Raw genomic sequence first — 12755 nt, forward strand, 5'->3', positions numbered from 1 at the left:
ATATAATATAATATACAAAATCCATAGTTAATATAACCCATAATATAATGCAACGCGTGGAAATTGATCACGTGGTATTACTATGCATGGAAGGCGACAAAATGACGGTGCATCGCATAGAAATCTATCGTGCCGTAATTGAACATGTAGAAATTAAACGCGTGATAATACAACGCGTAGAAATTTGTTATGTGGTGATACAACGCGTGGGAACGGGTCATATGGTATTACTATGCGTGGAAATCTATAAAATGGCGGTACAACGCGTGGGAATTGATCACGTGGTATTACTATGCGTGGAAGTCGACAAAATGGCGGTGCAACGCGTGGAAAATGGTCACGTGGTATTACCATGTGCGGAAATTTATCGTGTAGTGTCACAACGCGTGGAAATCTATCACGTAGTGGTACAATGCGTGGAAATACTATGCGTGGTAAAACAACGCGTGGAAATCTATCGCGTGGTAATATAACGCGTGGAAATCTATCGCGTGGTAATACAACGCGTGGAAATCTAACGCGTAGAAATCTATCGCATGGTAATACAACGCGTCGAAATCTATCGCGTGGTGTTACAACGCGTGGAAATCTAACGCGTGGTAATACAACACGTGGAAATCTATCGCGTGGTAAAACAACGCGTGGAAATCTATCGCGTGGTAATACAACGCGTGGAAATCTATCGCGTGGTAATACAACGCGTGGAAATCTATCGCGTGGTAATACAACGCGTGGAAATCTATCGCGTGGTAATACAACGCGTGGAAATCTATCGCGTGGTGTTATAACGCGTGGAAATCTAATGCGTGGTGTTACAACACGTGGAAATCTATCGCGTGGTAAAACAACGCGTGGAAATCTAACTCGTGGTAAAACAACGCGTGGAAATCTATCGCGTGGTAAAACAACGCGTGGAAATCTATCGCGTGGTAAAACAACGCGTGGAAATCTATCGCGTCACATGACAACGTCCCCAAATCTACCACGTGACGATACAAAGCCCCCAAATCCATCACGTGACAATACAACGCTCCCCAAATTCCTCATACGACAATACAACATATGGAAATTAACTTTGATATAAAGCAACGCATGGAAATTAATTGCATATTAGTGGAACTCATGGAAATTTGTGAAACGGCAATATAGCGAGTGTGAATCGAAGAAAGTTAAAATCCAACACACGAACACGTAACGCTCAAGCGAATAAATCTTGTTTAATCTGACCACGGCAGCCGGATTTTCTGTTACAGGATGCAGGTACGAGGGTCGTAGATATCAAGAGGGTACGTCCGTGATCACGTCCGAGCCCTGCTTGCAGTGCAGATGCACGGAGGGTGCGCTCAGATGTCGTCTTCGAGTTTGTCCACGATTACCAAACCCACCACCCCCTGGATGTCGCGTTCGTTCACCAGGAGAGAACGTTTGCTGTGCCGAGTTGGTTTGCGGAGAATCGCGTGAGTAGAATTAGAAGATTATCACCTTCTACGGTACATATTTCACGCTGTATAAACGTATACAAAAAACAAATAAAATGTAACTACATATGAAGATATAGTCGAGTTATAATTATTTTAAACAAGACAAACGAAGAGGTAAATAATGTATAAGCAGTTATGAGAAATAAAAAATGAGCAACGTAAGAGGTATATAATAAACGAATAAAAATAATAAATAAAATACAAGAAAATACAAAGAAATAGTCAAGTTACAATTTCCTTAAAATAGACAAATGAAGAGGTAAAAAATATATAAGTAGCGATAAGAAATAAAAAATGAGCAACATAAGAAGAATATAATAAAATAATATAAAAAATAAATAAAATACAAGAAAGTACAAAGAAATAGTCAAGTTATAATTATATTGAAATAGGGAAACGAAAAGACAAAAAATATATAAGCAACGTTAAAAAATAAGAAATTAATGTAGGAAGAAAGTAACGTTTATAGGTTAGGTTAGGTTGTATTATATTAAATAACGTTGATGGTATTTGAATTAAATTACAAAGCGTTACAGGTTGCTTTCATCGTAACTAACGTATTAAAGAGGATTTCTTAAATGTTTAAGTAGAATTAAATATGTATGCATCTTGCAGGCGACTCTGTAAACGCGTTACGAAGATCCAACGTTCACGTGGAACAAGAAAACCTGAACGAGGAGGAACTGCTGCAGAATCCTCATTCTCAAGGTAACTTATAGGATGAGATATATTATTAAAATTTATGTATCAAGTTTGTACTTTGGAGTCTACTGATGATGAATCTAAAAATTTACAAATTTATATATATACTTAGAAATATTATATATCTTGTCATACTGTATACATATGTGTATGCATATACATATACATGAATAAGTATCATCAAATTTTTTATTCCTATATATTCTACATATTGTATATACTTATTAAATATTGTAATATTTTGAGCTCCTACATTTCACATCTACAGATCCCAAAATCCTAAATCTCAATACCAATTTTCCTTAATTCCTAGCTACCCAAATTCTTAATCCCCCAAATCCCTACACACCCCAATTCCTACACAAACAAATCCCTATATTCCCAAATCCACACTTTCCCACCTTCTACATCCCAAAATTCTTAATCCATTCCCAGCGAGTGAGAGATTCCCTCGGCTGCCATTTTTATAATAAGGAGAACTTGCTCTTGACTGTACACTCGCCAGCATCGTAGACACTCCTCCAAAAAGAAATATATAAATCTGAAAAATTCAAAGACTTGAATATCTAGGAAAGAAGAGTCGAAAACCTAGAAGATTTAAAGATTTGAAAACCTAGAAACTTCAAAGATTTCATAACCTAAAAAATTCGAATATTTGAAAACAAGAAATTCTAAGACTTAAGACTAACAAAATTCGAAACCTTAAAAACTTCACGACCTCATAAATAACCAAAAATTCCATAATCCAAGAGTACAAGAAACCTCAAAGATGAAAGATCGATATCTTCCACCTGGTTTCCAAAAGTGCGCCTACGTTGCCGCTGAGTGTACGTGCAAGAAAATATTTTCGTTAAAAGAAAAAAAAGAAGGTAAAATAACACCCTTAAAGTAGACCGTGCACGAGGATGTTCTCACTTAAAAGATTCAAGCAGCTTGAAGGTTGTTCGTGTTAACAATCAGGTTGCCTGCACGAGGGCGTGAGATACGGGCCGGGTTCAGCGATGATGGGCTCACGTAGATGCGAGTATTGCTACTGCATCTCTGGCGCGAGAAGATGCATCAGACCGAAGTGCCTGCTGCCCCTGCCAGGATGCACTCCGCTTTATGCCCCTCACTCTTGTTGCCCTGTTTCGTACAATTGCACCCGTGAGTCTCACTCTCTTTACTCGCGAACACGCTTCGTCTACCTTCTTTCCAGAATAACTTATAACGACTCTTTTTTCACATTCAAGATACGCTGTCCTCCACTGTCGCACCCATCATCGGAAATGGTAAGTTCTTAGCATCTTTATCTTCGTTGAGTTAACTCGTGTGATATCGTATTCCACATGTAGCACGTAACTGGTGAAATATGTGGTTTGTTTCACCTTGACGGTTTGTTTGTTGCAACTTGGAAGGTGTGCAATGATTGCTACATCTAAAATATTCCTTATATTTGTACCTTCTTTATCTTCAACGTTGCAAGAATAATTAAATGGATCAGTTCGATGCACTTGTAGAGAGGTTATAGGTTAAGGGGTTGATGAAACTTTTATGAAAGACGTATTCTGATAACTGCAGGTATTTTATTTCTGCCACCTTGTGAGTTGAAGATTTGAAGCTTTTTAATGGTTGCGAGAAGATCTTGCTAAGAAGGGTTCTGTGTAAACCAAACATTCCAACCCAACATCCTTGAAATTCTAAGCTCGCAAGAATGCAGAGATTTGCAAGAGAACTCACCCTTGCACCAACAAAAATAAAAAACGTAATCTAGCAACGAAGTAAGAAAGTATCGTCGAAATAAGTTGAGGATAACTTTATTTAGATCCGAGTCGTTTGCCTTTCAGTTTAGCTGTTGATCCCGTACGCGGGTTTAATAATCGCGTGCAACGCAAGCAGGCGGTTCTGTCTCTTAGAGAAAAGCCGCTCAGACAGCGACTCTATCCGGTGAAAGTTGCGACGAAAAGTTTAAACGCGATAAAAAGGAAAGTTTGCCACCGGTCGCTATATCAGCCGCTTTAGAAGAAGCCACGCTACGTTGTTCGTCGGATGGCTGAGTTTAAATTTAAGCTCGGCTTATAAGGAAAAATCGCATCGCGGGACAAAATCAGGCGCCCGTTGTGTGCTGAACTTTTAATTCTTTTAAATTGCATCGGATTTTATCGAGCATCAAGTACCATCTAATTATCCTCGGGAAGGTCCCTGCTAAGATTCTCCTGCGGGAAACTTCGCAAGAAATTGATTTGAAAAGCGCGCGCGAACAGTGAGGGGAAAAGGAAACGTTTAGACGGCCACTGTCTGCGCTACGTTACTGTCTCTCGTGACACTTAATTCGTAAAGATTTCTGCGATGTCAGAAGCCATTTTTCTTTGCTCGTTCACTTAACGGTCCAGTTTCATTCAATTTTACGTTTCCTTCCACGAGAAAAGTGGAGACCGTGCTCTTTCTGACAAATCTGACGCGTGAAACGACAATTTTCTTCTTTCTTCGCGAAAACTTCTTTTCGTTTTATTGCAATCCTCTGTTTTGTCACTCTTAACCTCTTTGTTGCTGTTCACACTTATTTTCCTGGTATCCAGGATACTTTGCGAGTTTACAATAACAATTTTTCTCTTGCTTTATCATAACGATTAAGAGTCATTACTCTTTCATATGTTATTATTTTTCACCCCTTTTTATTTATATGTCATTCGTTTAATTTTTCTGTACCTTCATTTTCTATGTATACCTAGTCTACAAAGTTTGTAGTAAGCTTTCTCTAACTTTGCCATAACAAGAATCACATGTCTCACTCTTTGATACATTTTCACCCCTTTGTACCCATATGTTATTCGTTTAATTTTTCCTTTATTTGTACCTTTATTTTCTGTGTACACCTATTCCACAAAATTTATAGTAAACTTTCTCTAACTCTGCCATAACAAGAATCACATGTCTCACTCTTTGACACATTTTCACCCCTTTGTACCCATATGTGATTCGTTTAATTTTTCCTTTATTTGTACCTTCATTTTCTATGTACACTTATTCGACAAAGTTTGTAGTAAGCTTTCTCTAACTTTGCCATAACAAGAATCACATGTCTCACTCTTTAATACAATTTCACCCTTTTTCACTCATACGTGATTCGTTTAATTTTTCCGTACCTTTTCATACGTGTATTCTACACTCCCTTTTCATACACTTCCCCAAACTGTTATGTTCTCAACCCTTTATATTTCTACCCCAATCTCTCCACATTACCTTTACACCCCTTTTCTTTCTCACGTAGATGTTTCTACCACCATTTTTTAAAATCTACCCCTTTCTGTATACCAAGAAAACTTGTTATCCTTGTATTTCCCCTGGAACCTCATTCTTCTACCTCCAAAAGACACTTCAAACATTTTCCGATCAACTAGCAACTCAGTCAGAGAAAAATAGAAATACGGGATTTGCGGGAGTCCGCAAGGTTTCACACCCTTCAGCCTAAAGCTTCTTTCACCCCTTTTTCATCCATTTAAACGTCACGCAGACTATCAACGTTTGGAAGGGTTCCATTTTCAGATACTCGTCGTCTGTTTAACGACCACTTTCGACCGTTTAAAACCGGGATCGACTTCTAAAGCTCGCAAGCCCATTAGAATGGACCCCAAACCGCGGACTTAATTCTAAACAACTCCGTGGAAACTATTCGTCGAATGCGATTGTTCGGTATCAACTTCGTTTCAGAAGCCATAAATAACGATCAAGTAGGGGCTCGATAGCGCCGTGTGCGGTTACGAACCGCATTAACCCCTATAGAATGACGTTGTAATACGGAAATTACGCCCTTGGGTGATGTCTCGACGCAACTTTCACCCCCAGTTCGATTATCCGACGATATCGAGTTTCTTTGCTTTTTTTGTTCGAACGCGAGAAGGTCACAAGTGGTATAGTTTTTAGCGCTTTATGACTCGTTGGAAGGTTTCATTGAACCGATTCAAGAGATTATCCTTCCGGAGAACTGTTTCGTTGTTCTTCAACCTGTTTCGAACCGGTTCGAAAGTTAAATTGCCGGATTTGCCGAGCTTTGATTAGCCTGCGAGCTTTTTAGCCCGATTCCGAGCTGAATAATAGCGTCGAACGCGAGATCGAGGGTTATCGTGAAACACGATATTGCCACGCGTTCTCTTTTACCTTCTGTCCTGGTTTTGCAACGGATTTCGATTCGAATCACTGCATTGCAGTCGAATAACTCTTTTTTTTTCCACGAATTTTCATATGTACTCATGTTTTTAATGCTTCAGTAAAATTATGACGTGGATCACTTTAATTTATAATCTGAATCGTTTATGTACTTCGTTTATGTACGAGTGTATGTATGTTAGCTTTGGTGCGTCAGTCAGGTGTGTCAATTAAGTGCGTCAGTCAGGTGCGTCAGTTAAGTGCGTCAGTCAGGTACGTCAGTCAGGTGCGTCAGTCAGGTATGTCAGTCAGGTGCGTCAGTCAAGTGCGTCAGTCAGGTGCATCAGTTAAGTGCGTCAGTCAGGTGCGTCAGTCAGGTGCATCAGTTAAGTGCGTCAGTTAGGTGCGTCAGTCAGGTGCGTCAGTTAAGTGCGTCAGTCAGGTGTGTCAGTCAGGTACGTCAGTCAGGTGCGTCAATTAAGTGCGTCAATCAGGTGTGTCAGTCAGGTGCGTCAGTCAGGTGCGTCAGTTAAGTGCGTCACAACTATTCAACTACTCATCACAGCTACAATATTAAATACAAAAAATGTCGAAATTTTATTAATTTTTTTATCCATTTTTTTATCAATTTTGTCAATTTGATATTATCTTTGATTACGTAAATTGGACTTGAACTCCACATCAGCGAATTCAAAATTCAACTAAAAATTCTCGAAGTACGAGTGCGTCACGAGACTCAAAATAGTGCAAGGGTTTAATTAGCAGATTGCTTCGACTATTAATTTGTAGATTGGTTCGTACGTTAATTAGTAGTGGTTCATTATGAGATTGGTTGCTACAACATTCAGTGGATGATTTCAAAATTGATTCTAAACAAGCATGGTTTCTAAACGAGCATGATTTCAGACAGGAAATTATTTAAAAAATTGATCGACAATTTTGCAGATGGAATCTAAAGTTCACGATTTGTCAAGCATCTCTAATTTTCACAGAAATAAATTTTTAAACGAATATTTGATACAAAATTCGTTTTTAATAAAACATCAGTCGCTTTTTTAAACGCTACCAAATAGTTTTGCCTCCGCAAAACTGCACCCGATGCAAAAATGAGTTTTATGCAAAATGTTTTTCGCATTCACTCGAACGTATTCAAGTGTTTTAATTAAAAATACGAAAAATACTGAAAATATTAATTGGCCCAAATTCGATGGCTAACAGACGTAAACGTCAGCCGAATGTTTTATAGCTACAGAACTCAGCTGTTACAAACGAGTATATGAAAAATATTGAAAACATTAATATGTTTAAATTTTGTGATCAAAGCTTCAGCTAAAACATGTTATATTTCATCAAATGTATTAAAGTGTTTTAATTAAAAATACGAGGAATATTGAAACCATTGATTTATCTAGGGGTTGTAAATTTCCGAGAAAATGTTTTATGTTTAGTGAAAGGGTTTCGTGCCTTAATTGAAAATATTGATTTGTGTAATTTGAGGAAGGGTTGCAAACTTCGTCGGAAACGTCTTTTATTAAAAACGTGAAAAATAATGATAAAATAAATTTCTCCATGTATGATGTTCATAGGCTATCAACTTCAACAATGTTTTACATTTATCCAAAGTATTTAAACGTTTCAATAAAAACAAGGCAACTATTGAATACATTTATTTGTCTAAAGACGACTATGGTGGCAAACTTCATCGAAAACGTCTTTTATTAAAAAGAAGAATAATAATGAAAAAATAAATTTCTTTATGTATGATGATAGGCTATCAACTTCAACAATGTCTAACATTTATCCAAAGGATCTAAATGTTTCTATTAAAACCTTGATAAACACTGAAAACATTTATTTGTCTAAAGACTGCTATGGTGGCAAACGTCATCGAAAACGTCTTTTATTAAAAACAAGAATAATAATGAAAAAATGAATTTCTCTACAATATGATGATCATAGGTTATTGACTTCAACAATGTTTTACATTTACTCAAAGGACCTAAACGTTTTAATTAAAACCTTGATAAACACTGAAAACATTTATTTGTCTAAACCTGATGACTTAGGGTTGCAAACTTCATCAAGAACGTCTTTCATTAAAAACATGAAAAATGATGAATACGTTGATTCATCTAAATGTGATAATCAGAAGTAACAAACTCTGACAGAAATATTTTACCGTGTTTAGCTATATTTAGCTAAAGAGACCAAGGCGTTTCAATCCAAAAACGTCCAAATATTAAAAACATTTGTTTGTCTAAATCTGACAACTAAGGGTTGCAAACTTCATCGAAATCATTTCTCCTTAAAAACAAAAAATACTGAAACCATCCATTTCCCTAAATATAATGATGAGAGGTTATAAACATCATCAATGCTTGAAACTTACCCAAACTATTTCAATCGCGCCAAAATTAAAAATAATAAATAGTTCACCCTCTAATCAAAGCGAACAAAGAGTTAAATCTCTAAAGTAATCAAGATGTTCTAACCTATATTAAATTTGTAGGATGTCGCGTGGGGTCAAAAGTGTACGAGGAAGGTGAAATGGTGAGGGACATCGAATGGAAGGCAGCCTGCGACAATTGTTTCTGCGCCATGGGTGCAGTGCGTTGCGTTCCGCTTGCATGCGCGCCTCCTCTTCAAGGCTGCAGCCCGATCGTACGCGAAGGACACTGTTGTCCGTCAACCTACAATTGCAGTGAGTCGCGATACAATTGGCATCAGGGTTGCCGCGATTTCGTCCCGCCCGACAGGTCCACCCGATTTGTGTTTTCCGGTGAACTCGTGCTCGACGATCATCCTTACCGCGAACGTGTTCCCTCGTAAATCGAGCTCCTTGCGCTTCCTGTTTCCGGAATATCATTGTCGGCATAACGGAGAACTGTTTCGTACAGATGATCTCGCTCGAAACTGAATGGGTCTCGTAATTTTCACTCGGTGGTTTCTCGTTCTGCGGAGTCATTATTCAAAACGAGTTCTAGAAATTTTGGCTTGCGGAGTTCGGAGATGAAGAATTATTGATTTTGGTGGGAAAAATTACTTTGTTGGGAAAGTGAAGATTAGAGATTTTGTTTTAAGGTATAGATTTTGTTTTAAGGTATTTGCTATGAGGAGTTATTATTGAATTCAGGGGATTCTTGTTATATTGCCGTGTAGTGATGGTGCGTGTAGTGATACAATGCATGGCAATATAATGCGAGGAATTCCAATGCGTGGCAATATAATTCGTGATAATACAACGAGTCTTACACGTGTCAATATAACATATAAAAATCTAATGCGTGGCAATATAACGCGTGGCGATATAACGCGTAGAAATCTAACACGTAAGAACATAATGAATGGTAATATAACAACGCGTGGAATTCCGATGTGTGGCAATATAACGCTTGGCGATATAACACGTGGTAATATAACGTGTAGAAATCTAACCCGTGGTAATATAACGCGTGGAATTCCGATGCGTGGCAATATAGCGCTTGGCGATATAACGCGTGGTAATATAACATGTAGAAATCTAACCCGTGGCGATATAACGCGTGCCAATTCCGATGCGTGGCAATGTAGCGCTTGGCGATATAACGCGTGGCAATATAACGTGTAGAAATCTAACCCGTGGTAATATAACGCGTGGAATTTCGATGCGTGGCAATATAGCGCTTGGCGATATAACGCGTGGCAATATAACGTGTAGAAATCTAACCCGTGGTAATATAACGCGTGGAATTTCGATGCGTGGCAATATAGCGCTTGGCGATATAACGCGTGGTAATATAACATGTAGAAATCTAACCCGTGGCGATATAACGCGTGCCAATTCCGATGAGCGGCAATATAACGTGTGGTAATATAACGCGTCGAAATCGAACGCGTGGCAATATAACGTGTAGAAATCTAACCCGTGGTAATATAACGCGTGGAATTTCGATGCGTGGCAATATAGCGCTTGGCGATATAACGCGTGGTAATATAACATGTAGAAATCTAACCCGTGGCGATATAACGCGTGCCAATTCCGATGAGCGGCAATATAACGTGTGGTAATATAACGCATCGAAATCGAACGCGTGGCGATATAACGCGTGGCAACATAACGTGTGGTAGTATAACGCGTGGAATTCTGACGCGTGGCGATATAACGCAAGGTAATATAATTCTTGGTGCTACACACATGGCAATATAACACGAGGAAACCTAACGCGCTGCAAAATAACACGTAGCAATAAAATACACAGAAATTCAACATCGGAAATCTAACATATGAATGTAAAGTTTCTGAGCCGGCGATATAACAAGATCCACTCCAATGCAGATTGATACAAACGTAACGAATTAATAAGAGAACAAATTCTTCATATTAACATTCGATTATGAGAAACAATATTGGGAAATGAATACATAGGTTTAATTTAGTTGGAGATTACATGCAGACACGGATATTATATATCGTCTTTTGCACTACCAAATTATTGTCACCGATAACGAGGAAAATTAATCTGTAGAGCTAGTTTAATTAATTACAGAAGCGATGGGCACGTAGCCTTCCATCTGATTTAATTACAATTGAATTTAATAACGCCCGTCAGCGTGTAGAGATTATTTTCGTTAGAACTTGAATCCAGCTGAATGAAGTTGTGAAATGAATCCATTATCGACAATAAGCTCGATACATAGATATCGTAAAATAAATTTGTATCGATATCGTTCGAAATTAAACGGTATAATTGAACCAACAGAATTCTGGTCGAAGAATAAGATAATTATACTTTCGAATTCGTTTCGCGTGAAACATCGATGTTATCATTGTTATCATTTCGGTATAGCATAAGATACTCCTCCAGAATGAGTTATTTTTGCAAGAATATTATTAACGCTCCCCACGAAACTAGCGCTCCAATCTTACGAGCACGAAAACCCCAAGGAACAGGGTAAGTTAGATTGAATTAGGAAATCGTGTGGGAAAAGGGGACTCGCGGGGAACATCATTAAATCTGAATGCTTCGTCGAGTGTCTGCATTCCGTGAAAAGGATAATATTCACCGCGAGTTCGAAGCTCGAGATTTTCGTTCGAATTCTTACTTGAACATGTGTCGATTTACCACGCGTTATATCGACGTACATATTATTATCTTACTAATTTAGCATGTAATAATCTGTTCAAGGTAAATGGGGGTGTAGGGACATTGGGGGGGTGCAGATTTGAGATATGGGGATTTTGAGGACGTGGGGATTTGGGGTATGGGAATTTGAGATTTGGGGTATGGAAATTTGGGAAATTGTGGAATATGTGGAAGGTGGGAGAAATCTTGCAGTGGGTGATTTAGGATTTTTGGGATTTGAACACTTGGGGGTGAGTTCAGAATTTGGGGACTTGGGAAGTTAGGGACGTGGAAATTTGGGGGCGTGGGAAGTTGGGGACTTGGGAATTTGGGGGCGTGGGAATTTGGGGACGTGGGAATTTGGGGGCGTGGGAATTTGGGGACTTGGGAATTTGGGGACTTGGGAATTTGGGGATTTGGGAATTTGGGGGCGTGGAAATTTGGGGACGTGGGAAGTTGGGGACTTGGAAATTTGGGGGCGTGGGAATTTGGGGACTTGAGAATTTGGGGACTTGGGAATTTGGGGGCTTGGGAATTTCGGGGCTTGAGAAGTTGGGGACTTGGGAATTTGGGGGCGTGGGAATTTGGGGAAGTGGGAAGTTGGGGACTTGGGAATTTGGGGGCGTGGGAATTTGGGGACGTGGGAAGTTGGGGACTTGGAAATTTGGGGGCGTGGGAATTTGGGGACTTGAGAATTTGGGGACTTGGGAATTTGGGGGCTTGAGAAGTTGGGGATTTGGGAATTTGGGGGCGTGGGAATTTGGGAGCGTGGGAATTTGGGGACGTGGGAATTTGGGGACTTGGGAATTTGGGGGCTTGAGAAGTTGGAGTCGTGGAAATTTGGAGACGTGCGAATATGGGACCTTGGGAAGTTGGGAACTTGAAAATTTGGGGTGTAGGAATTTGGAAATCTCGGAACTTAGGGTATACTAATTTGGAAATTTACAAATTTGGTATATTTGAACTTGGAGTATTATAATTTGAAACATAGTACTCATCACACAATTAAACTTCACGACACTCCACCATCACCCACACCTAAAAATACAAACTCCCATTTAAACTTCCACGAAGAACCAAATAAAAGATCAAATAAAAATAGAGGGAAACACAAGCCGGGTGGGGCGACCCGCAAAAACCCTGTGCTCTTTCACAACCCTGATTACCACCTAGGTGTTCTAGCCCGAATGCCATAAGAAACTGACAGATTAAACGTTCAAGGCGGTAGCATCGAGGTTAAGGCCACCCAGAACTACGCCTCGTACGCGTTCATCAGCAAGGACTACGCCAAGTTCCGCAAGGAGACCAATTTCTTTGTACGTTTCTCATCGAATTCTTTTACTCA

General features: G+C 39.1%; 1 protein-coding gene across 1 annotated transcript in view; it reads left to right on the forward strand.

Annotated features, from left to right (window-relative positions):
• Positions 1–12755, forward strand: part of LOC100881394 (uncharacterized) — a 68270-nt gene that overhangs the window by 41983 nt on the left and 13532 nt on the right. Inside the window, exons 2-7 of the mRNA XM_012289217.2 lie at positions 1254–1457; positions 2097–2189; positions 3144–3329; positions 3416–3454; positions 8818–9009; positions 12632–12726. Of these exons, the coding sequence (XP_012144607.2) occupies positions 1254–1457; positions 2097–2189; positions 3144–3329; positions 3416–3454; positions 8818–9009; positions 12632–12726 (809 nt within the window). The remainder of the gene's footprint in view (positions 1–1253; positions 1458–2096; positions 2190–3143; positions 3330–3415; positions 3455–8817; positions 9010–12631; positions 12727–12755) is intronic.

This window comes from Megachile rotundata, chromosome 4 (genome assembly GCF_050947335.1).
Source record: "Megachile rotundata isolate GNS110a chromosome 4, iyMegRotu1, whole genome shotgun sequence".
NCBI lineage: Eukaryota > Metazoa > Arthropoda > Insecta > Hymenoptera > Megachilidae > Megachile > Megachile rotundata.